The 18663-nt window shown below is 40.0% G+C and overlaps 3 protein-coding genes across 3 annotated transcripts in view; 1 reads left to right on the top strand and 2 right to left on the bottom strand.

The window, feature by feature from the left end:
• LOC133847216 (nuclear pore complex protein Nup153) overlaps window positions 1-18663 on the bottom strand; it is a 184394-nt gene that overhangs the window by 34381 nt on the left and 131350 nt on the right. The gene's annotated exons all lie outside the window — the stretch shown is intronic.
• On the top strand, window positions 229-3212 carry LOC133848303 (uncharacterized). Its single transcript, XM_062283801.1, has 2 exons — window positions 229-1751; window positions 2667-3212. Exons 1-2 carry the CDS (start codon window positions 320-322, stop codon window positions 3134-3136), a joined length of 1902 nt encoding a protein of 633 aa, XP_062139785.1. The 5' UTR covers window positions 229-319; the 3' UTR covers window positions 3137-3212.
• On the bottom strand, window positions 4084-7939 carry LOC133847224 (dystrotelin). Its single transcript, XM_062282121.1, has 7 exons — window positions 7550-7939; window positions 7263-7494; window positions 6340-7199; window positions 5419-5494; window positions 5230-5347; window positions 5003-5138; window positions 4084-4939 (listed from the first exon to the last, which is right to left on the bottom strand). Exons 1-7 carry the CDS (start codon window positions 7806-7808, stop codon window positions 4557-4559), a joined length of 2064 nt encoding a protein of 687 aa, XP_062138105.1. The 5' UTR covers window positions 7809-7939; the 3' UTR covers window positions 4084-4556.

Genomic DNA, 18663 nt, shown 5'->3' with positions numbered 1-18663 from the left:
TGATTTATTTTATTTTTGAAATGAAATATTGATATATGAAATATTTATACAAGTATATATGAAATATTCAATTTATGTGTGATATTTGGAATGTCAATCCAATTCAATCGTATAAATACAGCAGCACTGAATTTCGATAACGAGCTTGTTTAAATTATCACAGCAAATGAGGAGCAGTGCTCGCAATCGATTTCGATAAACAGCTTTTGCGATCGCCCATGCTAGGTGGCAACGCTGTCCCACACACATCACTATTTAACAGAATTTTTGCGCTCGCCGGATTTAATTTGTTTTGATTTGTTTTTGTTTACATTTTGCTATGTTGCCGCCGCTCATCGAGCAGGACGTGCCGCATTTCCTAACCACACGCAACACCATCGCCTACTGCAGCCAACTGCATGTGCGTAAAAGTAAATCCAGCCTGGTGCTCAGTCGCCAGTTGCGTTTCTACGAGTTTGCCAACAAACAGTTGCTGCATCACATCGATCTGCGTGCCACATGCCTGCAACAGTTGGAATCCCAGCTCCAGGCATACACGGGACCGATTAGCAGTTTCCTCCGTCGCGACGATGTGCAGCCTGCAGATGATGCGGCCAACGTCACAAGTAGCTACAGCATGTTGCATGCCGCCGAAGAGTTGCCGCTCAGCATTGGCAAATACGTGTGGCAGGGCAAACACGTCTATGTTCTTCTCCGCTGTTGGCACACGCTGATCGTGCTGCAGCGGCCCGCTGCCGGGGGCGGTAGCTTTGAGCTCATAGCGCAGCACGAACAGCTGGAGGATTATCGCTTGGTGCGCGATGGAACGCTTAAATATCAGGCCTATGTGGAGCTGCAGTTCATCAATGGCAAACGCATGCGTTGCAATTTCCAGCCACCCAGCAGCAGCAGCAGCAATGAGTTACCCCCCAGCAGCAACAGCAGCGCTGCTGGTTTTCAGCGATTGCTGCAACGCGTCCATGGCGCACGCGCCGAGCTGCAGACGCAACGTGCGCTCACGCAACAGGACTTTGTGCGCGCCCAGGAGCAGCAGACGTTTGGTGTGCCCGCCCAGCGTTCGCCGCTGCTCGAGGAGAAGCAACTGTTGCGTCGCTGTGGCGATGTCTGGACACGCATTTGTGGTGCGTCTTTGGTGCTTGGCACGCTGTTGAACAACACGACGAGCAGCGTGCGTCCCTGCGTGTTGCATGCCCTGCGTCCACTGTTGCACCTCTCGTCGGGCAACGGCTTGAATTACACACATCGTTTGTACGAGCTGCCGTTGCAAGCGGATGCAGCGCCTCCCGAGGATTACGATGAACTGGCGCAATTCTGGGCGTGCCAGGAGCAGCACAGCACCAACATCAGTTGGCGGCTGGTCACGAGCAACGCACGCTTGCCACCCGAGCGCAGTGCTGTGCTCCTGGTGCGTCTCCAGCTGCACGAGTTGATTGTGCTTGGCCAGCAGCAGCAGCAGCAAGAGCAGGTCCAGCTATTGGCTTTATACGAGTTGCATGGCCAGCAAACGCGGCAATTGCAACTGCAGCTGGCGAGCATTGAGTTGGCGCCACTGTTGGAGCAACCGCAGTTGCATGTGCCACGCTTTGCGGCGCACACTTTGCATCAGGACTTTCTCGCCTTGATCATGACCCAGACGGCGCATTGTCCGCTGCGTTTGAAGTTCCCCAGCGCAGCGCAGCAGCTGCAATTCGAACAGCTGCTGGCCACCAAACTGGAGCTGAGATGTCACAGCGTCAAGCAGGAATCACAGCGTGAGTATTTTATGGGGTATATCCAGTTTTTTTTTTGCCAGTAAATCAATCCGTCTGGCTGTCTGTCCGTCTCTTTAAACAACCTAGTCTCTGCGAGCAGTAGAGCCAGAGTCACCAAAACTGGGTATGATGTTCGTCTGGAGTCTATTAATAAAAGTTTGCTATGCAATCAATCCGTCTGGCTGTCTGTCCGTCTCTTTAAACATCTTTTACTCATCGACTATAAGAGATAAAGTCATCAAAGTTAGGCATAAGACTCGTCTACATATTAATAAAAGCAGCGTGAGTACTTTATGGGGTATATCCAGTTTTTTTTTTGCCAGTAAATCAATCTGTCTGTCAGTCTATTTAAACAACTCCAACTCAGCAATCACAAGTAGAACCATCAAAGTATAAGACTTCACTTTATTAATAAGAACAGCGTGAAATTTGGAGGGGTATGCTTGCTAGCACTTCAATCCGTCTGGCTGTCTGTCCATGTCTTTAAATACCTTAATATCGGTAAGAACGAGAGCCACGAAAGTTGGGCATAATACTCCTATTCACTTTATTAATAAAGGCTCACATACAAATTTAGGCAATCAATAAAAAATAATTGCAATTGTTCAGAATTGAAAAACTATTAAGAAAGCTACTGTGAAGTATGCTCGACTCTGAGATATACCACAAAAATACTAAAATATACCAAAGGTTAAAGTTGATATATCCATATTACACCACATTTAAAACATACCGCAGTGTATATACCACAAAAATACTAAAATATACTAAAGGATATATTTGGTATATCAACATTGTATTGAATATCGATATTGTACTACATTTAAAATATACCATTGAGTACAAAATATACCACAAAATACAAGTATATACCGAAAGTTTCAATCGCTTAGTAATAAAAATCGATTTTCACAGCCCTTCAGCTGCTGGATGAGGCCACTCCGCCCGGCGACTTTGGCTTTGGCGAAGAGCAACGTCGTGATCGTCGTCCCCGCTCGACTGTGCAGCGCATCTTCTACAATCCAGCGACACAGCTGCTGCTCCTGCACAACGATCCCGAGCAGCATTGGCACATCTACGCAAGCAGCGAGTCGGAGCTGTGTCTGCTGTTGCGTCGCCTGCTGCGCGATCTGCTCCAGCTGCACTGCAACGTCACGCTGCTGGAGCTGCACGAAGAAGCCTGCAGTGTGCCCGCCAATGCGGCCTTGTTGATGGAGTCAGCGCTGCGCGATGAGCTGCAAGCCAGAGCCGAGTTGTTGCAATTGCCTTCGAGGCGCGAACAACTCACGGCGAATGCCTTGAAGCGTATCCATCAGCTGGAGTTGGCCAGCGATCTGCTGTTCACTGTGATAAATGGCCAGACACAGCTGGAGTCCATTCCGTAGTCATCTAAATTGTTGTGATTAGATTTTTATACGTTTGTTTTACACTCAATAAATGCACATATATATTTTTGTATGAATTTACATTTGAAAATTAATGCATTATTGATTCTTTTTAGTGTGGTTTTTAGTTTCTCTAGATTTTGAGTATTTTCAGCTATAAATTGGAATCAAATATTGTATTGTATATCGAGCATATCTCAAGAAAAGCAAACCAGAACCATATCTCACTTAGCGGCAACACGGTTTCATTTATTAGCATTACATACTTGTCTGAGTTTTCCAATGGTTTTCAGTATTTTCAGCTATAAATTGGCATACAATATTGAACATATCTCTAAAAGCTGACTACAGCCATATCTCACTTAGCGGCAACACAGTTTCATTTATTGGCATTACATGTTTCTCTTGGTTTTTGCAATGGTTTTGAGTGTTCTCAGTTGTGATTTCGAGTCAAATATCAAGTACACTCTAGAATAGCAGACTGCAGCTATATCTCGCTTAGCGGCCACACTTTATATACCAGCAATATTCGCTTAGTGGCATAAATGCAACGCTTAGCAGTCACAGTCCAACGAAAAACTTAATTTAAGAACTAATACTTAACAATTATGTTGCTGCATTTAAGAGCCAATTTCTGAGGCGGCTAAGTGAGATATTCGTTTATTTACAAGTTTTGTGCTATGATTTCTATAATAACTTTGTTATATATTGCCGGTGTCTTCAGTAAATCAGCTAAATTCAATGACGAAAACTGTAAATTTGAGAAACGAGAAACGAAAAAAAGTTACTGATGAGTAAATAATAATAATAAATTCCAGCAACTGATCTCTGGAGTAAAAAATTAGTTGCTAGAATTTAATGTTATTTATGTTAGAGTAACGTTTTCCGTAAATTATAATCTAAAATTAATTGTGTTAGCAACAAAGAAACATTTACTAAAGTTCTTGGGTGTACATATCAAATTCATATCTTTATTAACAGTCTTAAATGCTATACAAAAAAATGTGTGGGACGGAAGAAGGCAGCTTGCTGATCAGATCAATCACAAAGAGGTATAAATAAACGAATATACCCCAAAGGATGTTGGCAGCTGATGAAGTGGAAGAACTTTGCGTCTATAACAACTTGTCACTAGCGTCAAATTGTGAAGAAGCAACATTGATTGTGTAAAGTCAAATCTTAATACTATAATTATATAAACATAATTTTATAGTTATTGTCAAATTCGTCAATAAATGCAACTGCAATAATTTGTCAACAAATAGTCAAGTTTGAAAATCCTACTTAATTGTATTTTATATATTGTCTGCTTAGTTGTTAAATGTAATCTCGATGATTATTATCAATCTTAATAATAATATAATACACGATCATATTAACTGCACTTGTTTGGTTGGCATTTGCTTTTGCATTTTCATTTTCACACATCTTGTTCCAATTTCGTGCTTCCAATGCTGCGTCGTTGCTGCTCCTCGGTCTTGATGATGTTGTCGAGCACATTCTCCAGATTTTGTGTGGCCGCCGACAGTTCAGCATTGTCGCTATACGAATCCTCAACGATCTCCTTGACCTTGTGCAGCAGCAGCTTAAAATTGGCCATCTCCGTATCACGCATATCCACATTGATCGACTGCTCTAACAGCGCACCCAACGGCATGGGCAACGATAATGGCGCTGGTTGTGTACCCGGAGGCGGTTGCAGAACGCTCGAGCGACGCTGATCGAACCACAAGCTGACATCGCTCAGTGAATAATCCGATTTGTTGGCCTCCAAATAAGTACGATTCAATTCAGCGCCATTGACTAAAGGAGAAAGTTGGCTTGAAATTTAAGTCTTTCAATGATACGAAAGAGTTAGTTGCTTACTTGAGTGCGTCAAGTTGGCGCCCACTGGAGCATATATGTCATAAATCGGGGGTTGAGTTGTGGCCAAGGGCAGACGCTGCGGCGTGCTGGCGTTCAGGAATGTGGAGCTGATCAATGGCGCAGCCGATGAAGCACGCTGTGTATAGAAAAAAAGATGATTTATAGATGTATGCATAGGAAAAAATATGAATTTGGATTATTAAATGTTTCGTCTATGTGTTACGCACCGAAAGCTGTCGCATGTCCTCAATTATTTGCAGCAGAAAACGCTGATGAGCGCTGAGGAAATCGGAGATTTCAGCGCTCGATGTGCTTGGCAGCAATTGCAGTTGGGTTTCCAGTTTGCTAGAGAAGTGAAAAAATATATATTTTTATATAAATCAAGTAAATGAATACTTAGGAAACCAACAACTTACGCATTCTGCTGTAAAACGCGGTCGATTATGGACTGCAAACGCTCCGAGGCATTGCTAGCGAGGCCAGTCAAAGAGCCTGTAAAGGAAAAGAAGGCATAGATTAAATAAGTGCTGGGAAATTAACTATTATTAATGATAAACTAAGTTATATATTGAATTGAAATCTATTCTAATTTGGTGAATTTTTCACATTCTTTATAAACTACTTTGAAAACAGACAGAAAGTTAAGATGACGACTTTAGTAGTTAGAGTATTGAAAAAAAAGGCAGAGAAGAGATATGTGTAGGGAAATTAGCAATTATTTAAGATAAAGTGGCTTGAAATTTAATCGAAATCTATTAAACTTATGGACACTCTTCTTAAAATACTTCGAAAACAATTTGAGAATCGCCTGTTAGGGATTTGAAAGTTGAAAAGACTTAAGTCGTCACAGTTAATGCTCATGTAACACCAAAAAAGGCAGAGAAGAGTTATGTGTGAAGAGATTAGTAATCATTTAGGATAAATTGAGTTGAAATTGAACTGAATTCCATGGAAATTAGGCAAATTCTTCACTCTTTAGGAGCAACTTCGATAATAATTTGAAAATCGCCGAAGAATGAGTTAAGAGTTAAGAAGTCGACTTTAGTAGTCACATTTGCAAACTCTACAATCGTTAAAAAGGCAGTTTACAAATTTCAAGTCAAGTTACATTGAAAATTGTTCAAATTAAATACTTAAGAAATACTGAGAACGGATTTGCGAGATTCACAAGTCAACGGACATTTGAAATACGTAAAGTCAATTACTTTAAAGTAGCCGAGAAAGCTGTTTAAGGGTCAACAAATGGCAATTAACATTTGCAAAGTGAACAAAGTTGTTTGCCAAATAGTTCAATCGGACACTTTAAAAAAAGTATGTCATATAAAAAGAGTTCATACAGAGTTCCTGTTGAGTTGGCGCTTGTGTTGCAGCGGCAGCCTTTTCAGACTTCTCAGTTTTCTCGTTGCTCGGCGACTTCAAGCGCAGTGTCGAATTTCTGCGCATGCTGCGCGTCTCCACCGGAATCGAGGCCAATTCGGTGGCCGTGCTGCTGCCGGATGTTTGTCCCACACCGTTGCCACTCTCCTGGGCATTGCAAAAGCCACGTCGTTCCTCCTCCTCGTCGGCAGCACGCTGCGCCTTCTGAGCGTAGGTAAACCAGCCACAGAGCCGTGCCAAATAGTGTGTCCAACGCTTGGGTCGCGGCTGATCCTCGCCAAAGACCTCGCACATGCGATGCGACAAATCGTGCTTGCCGGCCACAGGCACAGCGGCGGCAAAGCACGGCATGCAGAGCGAAATATCGCGACAAAGTTGACACTTGAAGCGTATGCCAATGATGTGTGGCATGCGGCAACCGGCACAGGGATTGCTGTGTATCAAATGCTCGGTGTCCTCGATGCGTTTCACAAGCGCTAACAGATTGCCATAGATGAGGAAGCGTGTTTGCGTTTGTGTCCACAAATTGTGAAACTGTTGCTCCGTCAAACCGGCAACACCATGATGACACCGAGCGAAACATTGTGCCATCACAGTGGGCAAATTATGTGAACCATACGCTTTGCCCTCGCCCAGATAGCTCAACAGTTTGCTTATGGTGAGCAGCAACTGCTCGAAGGTGTAGCGCGAGACACATTGTGACTTGACATCGACGAGCAGTTGAAAGAAATCACTGACCATGTGCTCGCTGCTATAAAGTTTGCAGAGCAGCAGAAAAGTGACCTTAATCTCGAGCAGCGAGATCGAATGACGACGTTGACTAAAAGCAAAAATGATGTTGTAATTGAATGCAAGTATTAAAGCGTATCTAAATTGTGCTCACGGATCGTAAATGTTCCAAAAGAAATTGGCCAGAATGCCGCTGGCTGTTTCCAGCTGATAGTTGGGAGTTTTGCTAAAGTGTCCCAACTTCTCGCATGCGAAATAAATGTCATGCAATAGCGATGTCAACTGGAAGGGCGGCACCATCAGCTGCACGTTGCAATTGCCGCCGGTTACGTTCATGCCGTGACGCTCCAAAATGGCCAAGACCAATTTATAGGGTATTTTGCTGGCTGTCGAGCATTTTGAATTAGCATTTGTATTGTTTGTCTTATTAACTGAACTTACTGTGAAAGATTTTCTGTAGCGCGACAAATTTACTGGCACAGCGATAGACGGTGTATTTGTAATTGCCATAATCCGTTTGCAATTTCGCCATTATTTCCAACAAACTCGAGCTCACTTGTTGCTGCTGCTGCTGTTGTTGTTGTTGCGCCTGTTGCTTCTCCGCCTGTTGTCCTTTGTTGTTTGCCAAGGCTGCTGCTGCCACGGCTGCGGCGCTTGTGCGCATTGTTGTCATTTGTTGTTGTTGTGTTGGGCCTACCATTCTTATCACCTTTGCATAAAATAATTGTTTGAAATTGTATAAAATATTAAATTTGTAGCGTCGGTTTTTTTCCTTTTTGCGCGTTCTTTGCGTTTTCCACGACGTTCGTTAGCGCAAAAGTCAAATTTGAACTAATTGGGTGGCAACGCTGTTGCGCATGCGCTCGGTCACACTGCAGTGCTGCCAGCTAGCGCTAAAAGCGGCCGTTGCGATTTGAATCTGGTGGGTCGTGCATTTAAAACCATTAAATGCATGGTGTATTTATTACTTGATTACAAATTAGAGGATTTAAGTACGTTTTAATTTAAATCATTTACATTGGAGTATTATTTAACAAATGTTGTCTGCCTACCTTCCATCGATCGTTATCGATAATTGCACTGTGTTTAAACTATCTGCGGAGTGTGACCATTAATGATATTTCACATACCTATTTTTGGTATTTAGTATATTTTTCGAGCGAAGTGCGATCAGTTGTCATTGAAAAGTGCCGTTACATGTCGCGTGCATACATTTTAAATTTATTAAACATCTGAAAACTACATATGTACATACCTGCAGCAACCTTCACTTGTCATGCATATGATTAAAATGCATGGCAAGGCAATAAGGAATGGAGGAAAGTATGCAGCAGCCGGAGCAACAGCAGCAGCTACTGATTGACTAGTTGACAAATGGTTGCCCATCCCTAGTTGTTACCTGCGCGAGAAATGGTTCAAATGTCATAACAAGATGGAGCACACATGTCATCCACACACACACACACACATACACAGCCACAGGCACACATGCATACTAACACACTTGCATTTACATGCTCAGAGTCGACAATGGAGGAACAATGACAAGTAGTTTGGTTGTTAAGAATGGGAAGAAGGGGGGATGGGAGCAACGTTGGCATCCAACTGCCTGCGCCAGGCAATAATAATTCGCCAGTGTCCCAGCCATTGACAATGTCTGCTGCCATAATGGCTCTCCACTGACTGGCTCTTCTCTTTGTCGTTGTTGTCCTCTGCTGCACTGCGTCGCGAAATGACAGAGGACGCAACACCTACAATTGTCAGAGTCAGTGGCAGAGTCGTTGTCGTCGTCGTCTCCGTCTAAATGAATGAATTAAGTCAGCCATGTGACATAACTGCAATGACCGCCACCCTCTCTCCCCCCCTCCAGGTCCATTTGCTTGCTCCAGCTTGGGGGCAGCTGCCAACGTGCCAACGGCTCACGTTGCACATTTGCCACATTGTTTTGTTGCTGTCATTCCTGACGCCTGCTGCGCTGCTCTTGTTGTGATTACGTATTTTGCGCGCCATCTCTTTCGCTCATTCTCCCACTCTCGCACTCATTGTCGTGCCATCTCCTTTTTTGCGCCCATACACAATGGCCGCATTGAGGATGCCTGGTTGCCAAGTTATGTGGCGCGCACACACACACACACACACGTACAAAACTCCCAACATTCAACGCCCACCACGACGTCGCAGGACAATGGCAATGGCCGGAATGCAAATGGCGAGCTGGACGTGAACGAATGCTTCTAACACGCGGCGAAATGTCGATGCTGTGATCAGTGTTGCCAACTACCACAAGAAAAAACTGGAGGTTAAGAAGCCAAACATTTTGCACAATAAAAATCATCACAAAGAGCAGCTAAAAACGATAAAGAAAGCTCATTAAGTACGTTAAAAATGTATAGTATATGTACATTTTTATAGAATATTTGAAAAGTTCCCTAATTCTAATTGATTTCCTGCAGAAAGTAAAGCGAAAATGAAGGCAAACATTTAACGAAAAAAATAAACCATCATAACAATAAAAACTGTTTTAATATTTAAGGTAAGTAAAGGATGAAATCATTTGTTTATAAATGTACATATTGATCATGCAATTAGGAAGAGGCTTTAAAATAAACGCGAGATCTGTCAAATTGGCAACTCTGCAGTTGCTGGTGATATTTGATGTATTGTCGCATTTTGCAACAGCAATTTCCGTCAGTGTATAGCCAACCTCTGCCGGCCAGAGCGCCAATTAAGCAACAAAAGGTCGTTCTCATTCTCGTTGTTGTCGCTCCCGTTGCCATCGACGCGTCTGATGGACCCCGACTTGGGCTTGGCTTGCTGCTACCATTAAAACGAAGCGACGTTGCGAAATGTTTTGATGAAGCCAATGCCAGCCCAACCCTGCACCGGCCCTGCCAACCTGTCTGCCGTCCCTTGGTCAGCTGACTCCGCTTTCATTCGCTCTCGCTCTCTCTGTCTTGCACCCTGTCGCTTTCAATCCGCAAAACGATTTGTTTCTGTGCAACTTTTAAAGTTTTCTTTTTTGCTTTGTTGTTTTTGTTTTGTTTTCTTTTCTCTTTGCCTGCTGCACATTTTGCAACAAACTTGCCTACCGCGTTAGCCCCCCCTTTCCCACACACTTCAGTTGCAGCTTCCGTTGCGTTTGGCAAAGTCTCAAGCATTACGAGGACGAACGACACCCACAGCGCCCTAAGCATTCAATTTCTCTTTACATTTCTGTTTAAATAAAAAAATAACACTGCAGGACACACACAACTTGAAGCTGCTTTTTTTGCGCAATTGTCGCGCACAACAAGTAGACATAGAGCAGGCAGGAGCTTGAACTCCTGGCTTGGCTACATGTGTTGCTCGTTAGCGTTAATGGGAACGCTAACCAGCACTGTCTAATTTGGAGTCTGTGCCGTCCTTTTCACTCTCTCTCTCTCTGTGCAATTATCACTTCATCAAGTATGAATCTGGGTGTTTGTTAGTGTTGGCTAATTTCATATGCATGCGCATATGCATACAATATGCGCATACCTGCATATGTATGAATTTTAGTGCGATTACCTGTTTGCAACAAAGTGCGATCGACGCGATGGCTTAATATTTAGATTAGCATTTTCTTTGTAGGCTTCAATGTATGCAAATATGCAGCAAATAAAAAATATCGGTATGCATAAGCGATAAATTGCAAATACATCGATCCATCAATAAGCCACAATTAGGAAAATATCGCAAGGCGATAATATCGATAGTTGTGATCGGCAATTTTTGCAACGAGTGCGCTGAAATAACATTGCGTCGGCGGTCAAGCGACAATTTTAATTGTACAATGTACATTGGCTTTTAATTTTTGCGCATTTCAATTTATCATGGCCGGGTGAACAAGTGAGCGAGTGGACAAACATTAAAACACGCCTGGCGATTGCTGTTCGTTGCTGAATGACCGCTGCCAATCCAATTAGTTGTGGACAGTGCAAACAAGCAGCGTCCAGCAGCTTCGTCGTCTATACTCTCTCTCTCTCTTCGCTTCGCATGTGGCTGCCGGGCAATAAAAATGAAAACAACAACAACGACAAATAATAATGGCGGCAGCAGCTACAACAGCTACAGCAACAACAACAGCACAAGGCTCAGGAGGAAAAGAACCAGAGCGTGAGAAGAGAAGAGGAAGCAACTGAATGTATCTGAATGTATGTATGTACAATTGTACAACCATTGCGATGGGGACACATTCGCACGCGTTGGCACGTGGACAGTGGTCAAGTTGTGCTGCTCTTATTGTGTTGTTCGTCATTACTACCGATGTTGCTGTTGTTGTTTTGTTGTTGTTGTTACTGTGCGTTGGTAAGTTGATGCGAGTGACGACCGCTCTTTATACCCGTCATTTAAGTATGTGAAGTCTATTGCATTTGGGTAGCAAGAAATGTAGCAAACTTTATGCATATGCAATTATTTTGGGAAATTTTAAAATGTACTTCTTTTGGTATAAATATACCAAATTGTGGCAACTAAGCTTGCATTAAATACATTTTGGTACATTACCGTTTCACTTAAACGGTTAACCGTTACCGGTTCGGGTATTTTGCAATCGAGCATTTGCTCGTGCTTTAAAAATATTTAATTTTTCTCTGCAAGCATTCATAAAATATTTACAGGGTATAAAACATATAAGCACAATGCGAATTACAGTTTTGAGCTTTTAGAAATTGTGGTTTCGATTTGTGGTCTACAAGAATTGTTTGTGTGCACGATAAAAAATTTAATAACTTTCTGCTAAAGGCACTGCGTAGAAATTATGTATATCAGATATAAAAGAGTCTTACTTTTGGGAATTAAAACACATACTTCAAATTCTGTTGAAATATTAACAATTTGTTGTGGAATTCTAGAATATCCTTTAGTTGAGCAGATTCAAATGTTGCTGAGTTGTATGTTGTGTATTTTCGCTTTTATTTTTCCAACTTTGTATTTATGATTTCCGAGTTGTTTGATGAGAAAATTGCAGCATCGGTTCTTGACTTGAAATAATTCAATGTTGAAATTCAAAAGCGACTGTTTGAAATGCATTTCAACTCAGTCAGCAAATGACATTTAATTGAAATACGAAATTGAAATATCGTTTATCAAAAAAGGGTCAAAATTGCCGATTAATTGACAGTTGTTGAGGGATTTTCGAATGCATTTTGTGTATGTCATTTAAAATGTGGCATTTGCTAAGCCTTTTCCATTTTGTGGGCATTTGAGAATTATTTCAATTACTGCCAAACGAAATGGCAATCGACATTCATATCAAATATACAGAACCGACAAAATGTAAACGACGTTTTTTTTCTTTTACTGAGAATTTGAAATTGAAATAAAAGTAATCAAATATTCAAGATTGGGGGTGGGGGGGAGAGTAGGGATATATGGCAATAACATAATCGAGAGCCACAGAAACCGGCAAAAAACTTGCCAAGACTTTTGCAAGTCGGACGGGCAAAAATGTTGTTGACTCTCTTCTCTCGTGTCGTGTCGTCTTCTGTTATTGTTGTTGTTGTTATTGTTGTTGTTCTTGTTGGTTGTTGGTTGTGCTGTGTGTCGCAAAGAGCAGAAGCTTGTCTCAGCTGGCATCAGCTTTAATTAAAAAGTTACCTGCGAAAAATGTTTAGCTATTTTGCCTGGCAGCCATTGCAAATGTTTGCCCCAAACCCAAACCCAAACACACGAACCTTCCTCTGCCCCCCCTTACACACACACACACACACAGAGCAGTTATCAGACCCAACTCTGGAAAACTGTGAGAGAGACTCGACCAGGCAACGAAGCGAGCAACCCAAGCGAGCTTCAACGTTCCTGTGCCACAGTCAATGGAATTTTACTGGTTTGCGGTGCTTGCTGAACTTTCTATTAGATTTCCCTTGCACTCTTATATGGCCTTGCAATTGATTTGGCTTACTTGCTTCGTCAGTGGGCCAACTCTAGTATTCGTCGTCGTCCTCGTTGCTGTTTGCCGTATCCGTATCCGAGTTCGTGTCCGTGTCCGTGTCCGTGTCCATATCCCGGTTAACTTCGATAGACAGCCCGCAGCGTATTTGCTTTGTTGATGTGCCAAAGAATGTGTGAGCGAGAAGAGGTGGCAAAGACGAAGGCAAGTGGCAAGTGGCGAGAAACCGACAAGAAGCAAGAGGTGGCAACCTTTTCCTTTTCCCAACCTTTTGCCACATATTTCTATATCAATTTGAGTTTACATATTGCATTTTAATGAATTTTCCGACAGCGCCAAGTGCTGCCATTTTGTGTTGAGTTAAGCCTTTGGGGTGCAATTTTCAATGCTCTCATCTCTCTCTTCATGCCGCAGCTCATCCTTGTGTTAAAAGACTCCGGCGTCTCAGAAAAGCTGCTATCTCTTACTGTTGTACTGTATCCTTGAGTTTTGTGTTCAGCAGCAGCAACAGCAACATCAAGTTTCTCATTGTGGTTCGGTTTTATGGGTTTCCCAACTAATTTCATTTTTAACTTTCGCATTGATTTCATTTCAACAGACGCAAATTTCTTTGGTATTCAACATTATTATTGCGTTGATTTAGCCAAGAGCAGCGTATTTGAGTATTGCAAGTAATTAGTGCGGAGACGCAAAAGTTGTAGTTGCTTTTGTTAGAGATATTATGGGAAAAGTTGGTATAATTTTTCTAAAGTTTTTATAATATTTTCTAAACTGAATTTTTTATTTCTATGACATTTCAATAGTTAGTTTCATTATTTTTATTTTTTATTTCTTTATTTTGTATTTGTTTATTTGTTATTTTATTTATTTATTTCCATTCTATTCGATTTATTTCATTTGATTTAAGATTAATCGAATTCTTTATCTAAGATCATATAAGAGAACTTAATAATTGGGGATTATTTAGATGCAATCAAATTATGAAGTATTTTTATTTATTATGTTATTTAAAAAATCCTTTTTTATTTTGGGAAAAACGCTTACTACGGATCTTCGTTGCTTTGGCTGACTATTTGATATATTTTAGTACTCTCTATTTTGAGTGAAATACTATGTAAATATATCAAATATATATTTTAGTATTTTCGTGGTATACAAATTTAGTATATTTAATGAATAATAGTATATTTTGAATGTAGTGCTATATCAATATACCAAATACATGTTGTAGTATTTTTTGCGGTATATCAATATTTAAAGAATAATGGTATATTTTGGAAGTACAAATACACATTTTAGTATTTCTGTGGTGTGTTTATATACCAAATACATGTTGTAAAATTTTTTGCGGTATATCATTTTGGTATTTTTAAAGATTAATGGTATATTTTGGAAGTACAAATACACATTTTAGTATTTCTGTGGTGTTTTAATATACCAAATACATGTTGAAGTATTTTTTGCTTTATATCAATTTAGTATATTTAAAGAATAATGATATATTTTGGAAGTTTTAATATACCAAATTCATGTTTTAGTATTTCTGTTATGCCAATATACCAGATATAATATAGTTTTAATATCTTTGGGGTAAATTAGTTCAGTATATTTTAAGAATAATACCGCACTGTTTTGCTTTCATTAAAATTGGGTATCTCACAGTCGAGCACTCTCAACCGTAGCTTTCTTACTTGCTTCACTTTGTTAAGAGCAACAGTTGTTATTTAATTTTCAAACAGTATTCTTGCTTATGATTTTCATCAAGCTGTTGTTAAATGTTATTATTATTTATTTCATTTTTTTGTTGGTTTTAAGTTTCTCTCAGTAGAAGATACTATTTTTTGTAAATCTTTAATTTTATTTTATTATCAGTAATGCGATTAAAATCTTTGTGCAGATTAAAGTACTTCGGAATAAGTGAATAATAATTGAAATCTTGTTTATAGTGCATTCGTGCATACCCCATTTGTGCAGTCGTTTATTGCAGGGCATTCCAATGAGTCCATTTGAAATGCTCATAACTGCGCAGAGAACCTTAAGGAATTCCTCGAGTTGTTTCGTTCAGAAGTGCCGCATAAAAAGCGTGAGTGCATGCCACACTTTGTTGTAGTTGTTGCAGGGTATATTTGCTTTTCTTTTCTGTTCTTTTTTATTGTTGGAGAGCAGAGCAGCGCAGTGAGCATCATTTGAATACAAATCGCTGCATATTTATTTGATAGTCATTGCATACTTTTGGGCAAACGGGCCAGCAAAATGCTCCAAAAGTGGCGTCATCTTCATCTACATCTTCATCTTCTACTCTCTATCGCAGTTATTTGTAGTTGTTGCCCCTTTGTCGTTGTTGTCGTTGTCATCGTTTGTCGTTGACGTTGTCGTTGTTGCTTGATGTATTTCATGAATTTTTTATCTACTCTTTGCTTGCCAGACACACACACACACACACACACAGAGTTGTTGGAAAGTTGTTGTGAAAGTGAAATGCGAGACTCGTAGCATGTTGCACGTTGCACATTGCACGTTGCACGTTGCACGTTACTCTAGAGCGCGCTGTGTGCAACTCTGTAACATTATGACAGCTCGAACTTATTTTACGGCGTAAGCGAAATGCACAAACATCAGACATCAGACGTCAGACGTTTGACGGTGTTGCAAACAATTGCGAGGGGGAGGAGTGAAAATCACAATGTATCTGTGGTGGCAGCAAAACGGAGTCGAGTTGAGAGTCGAGAGTCGAGAGTCATGGCATGGCATGTGGCATAGCGAAAAGTTTGTCTGCCATGCAAAACACGCGAGTTGCAAGTGCAAACATTGCACAGATACTTTTGCAGCATGAAGTATGCAGCAGCATGTGCCGCATGTGGCATGTGGCATGTCGCTTGTCGATGCTGATGTGGCTGAGCATGATGCCAAAATTTTGGCAACTGCCGCCAAGCGTCGCAACGTCGCAACGTCGCGATGCGGGTTAACATAAACACAGATCAATCTCAATCACACTCATCTATGCATGTTTGGATGCGGGTGTGTGTGTGTGTGTGCTCGCAAATTGGTTAGATTGCATCGATGATTGAGTGCCACAACTGGCTGCGCTGTCTTCTGCATAATTTAATACACTAGACGACGATGTCGACGTCAATTGTGCTGCACATTCGATTTATCGTCTATCGGCTATCGGCTATCGGCTATCTAAACTAGAGACACGCCCTTCTTGTTGCAAGTAACATTATAATTGTTGCATCAACTTACATTTACTTTCAAAACTTATGTGTGTCAACCAACGTTCTACTTCTACTTCTAAAATATATGAGAATGACTTTTTACTTTGCTTTCTTTGCTTTGCTTTGCTTTGCTTTGCTTTAATCAATTGCAATGAGACGCATTTTCTTTTGTTGCACGTTTCAACGGAACTTTGCAACAAATGTCAATTTACGTTTCAAGGATTGTTTTTTATGCTTTGTGCCACAGCAAATGGCAAACTTTCATGGAAACTCATTTCGCGTTCATAAAACATATACAAGCGTTTCAGCAAAAGTCCAAGAACTTCGAAAAACCTTATTTTTTATTTCTATAATTAGAAAAAGGGAGGCTTGACTCGTAGCTTCAGTTTGTCACGAGGAAATCAAGATGTGATTAAATATTATAAATTTGAGACATGATAATAAATAACGTATACATATTATAAAGTCAATAAAATGTCACAAAATTATAAAGTTTTAATCATATCTCATTATGAGCTCTCCTTTCTCTTTATATGGATATTTAAAGCGTTATATCGAACAAAGATTAAAGTGCTGGGTTAGGATTTTAAAACATTGCCCAATAAAGACAAGTTTCTAGTAATATAAAAATATAAATATTTGAATAAGAAGTCGTTCTTGGTTTAAAAATTCGACAGATTATAATAAATTCCCAAAGTTTTGCCAATTTTAAGCTAAATACATTAAAAAACTCCACTATATACACTATATTATAATTAATGTGGCGGTTAAAGTTAACTCGTTCCCAATAAAGTGTGCTATATTTTATAAAAAGAAATTTTTAAATATATATATATAAATATAAATAAAAAAACTACTATTTCTATGTTTCAAAATTAAACAGATTACAATACAATACTAAAATTTCCGCATTATCAAGCAAAATATATAGGCAACTACAATATAAAACATTATTTCTCACTATAAGCAACTGAATAATAATTAATGTGGCGGTTAAAGTTAACACGTTCCCAATAAAGTATGCTCTAATTTATGAACATAAATTTCTAGTAATCTATAAATATAAATATTTAAAAAATAACTTTTTCTTTGTTTCATAATTGGACAGATTACTATAAAATCTTGAAATTTATGCAATATTAACCAAAGAGAACTTTCCTTTAAATACAAAATTATTTCTCAGTAACTATATAATAATTAATGTGTCGGTTAAAGTTGCTGCTTGCCCAAAAAAGTATGCTATGTTTTTTGAGTCTTAAGTTTTAATGTGCAATTGGCTCGATTTCATAAATTTGCATTGAATTTCACTTTCTTCATCATTTAAAGAGGGAAGTGGTAAAAGGGTTGACACAATATTTTGTATATTCACACACTTACACACACACACAGATGCACACACACACGTGTATTTATTAGGCGATGCTGGGTGACATAAAATATCATTTGCTAGTTGCTCATTTTGCATTGTCTCAGTGTCTGCATGTGTAAATAATTGACGCATTTTTTTGTTGTTGTATTATTTCATTTACCTGACACACACAGGCAAGCACACTCAATCACACACACACACACACACACATATACAATCGCACACACTGCATTCGATATGGAGGCGTGCACAATTGACAGGACAAACTTACAGGTTAAATAATATTAAGCATATGCAATTGCAATTGCATTCTACGTAATTGCCAGAATAATCGTAATTACGCGTGTGTGAGGTAAAATACTACACGCAACAGACACAGACACCGACACACACACACACACGCACACACACACACTGTATGAGTGTGCAAGTCCGGCTGTTCAGATAGTTAATTGAGCTGTAGCAGGCTTACAATTGTTCTTGTTGCTGTTATTTGTAATTGCTGTTGTCCTTTGTTGTTGTACTTGTTGTCATTAATGCGAGTGTTGGCACTTTCGCAGCAGCATTCCCCCTCCTCCCCTCTCCCCCTTCTCCTGTACATCTCGCATCCCTTTTCAAGCACTCTCACTCCACACTCCACACCCCATCGCCCACCCCTAACGCAATTGTGTAAAAGTTTGCTGGTAAACACATTCATAAAGCAAATATGCAGGCACACCAACGACAGTAGTACAAATGGCTGCGATGTCAGCAACGCACTGTGGAGCACAGTGGAGTCGCTGCATTGAAATAGACACAAAAAATTGGGGGGATTCTTAAGTTGTTTAAATTTTATTGAAATTATTATTTCTTTAAAATTTAGATATTTACTACAGAGTATGTGTTTAGAATCGATATGTACATTTTATTTGAAATCTGTTTAAAATATAAATAATTACTACAGCGTATTTATTAAGAATCAATATCTACATTTTATTTTAAATCTCATTAAAATTTAGATAATTACTACTGAGTACTTGTATATATTTAGAATCGATGTCTACATTTTATTCAAAATCTCTTG

This window comes from Drosophila sulfurigaster, chromosome X, assembly GCF_023558435.1.
Source record: "Drosophila sulfurigaster albostrigata strain 15112-1811.04 chromosome X, ASM2355843v2, whole genome shotgun sequence".
Classification (NCBI taxonomy): Eukaryota; Metazoa; Arthropoda; class Insecta; order Diptera; family Drosophilidae; genus Drosophila; species Drosophila sulfurigaster.
This window is presented reverse-complemented; position numbering and strand designations above follow the sequence as displayed.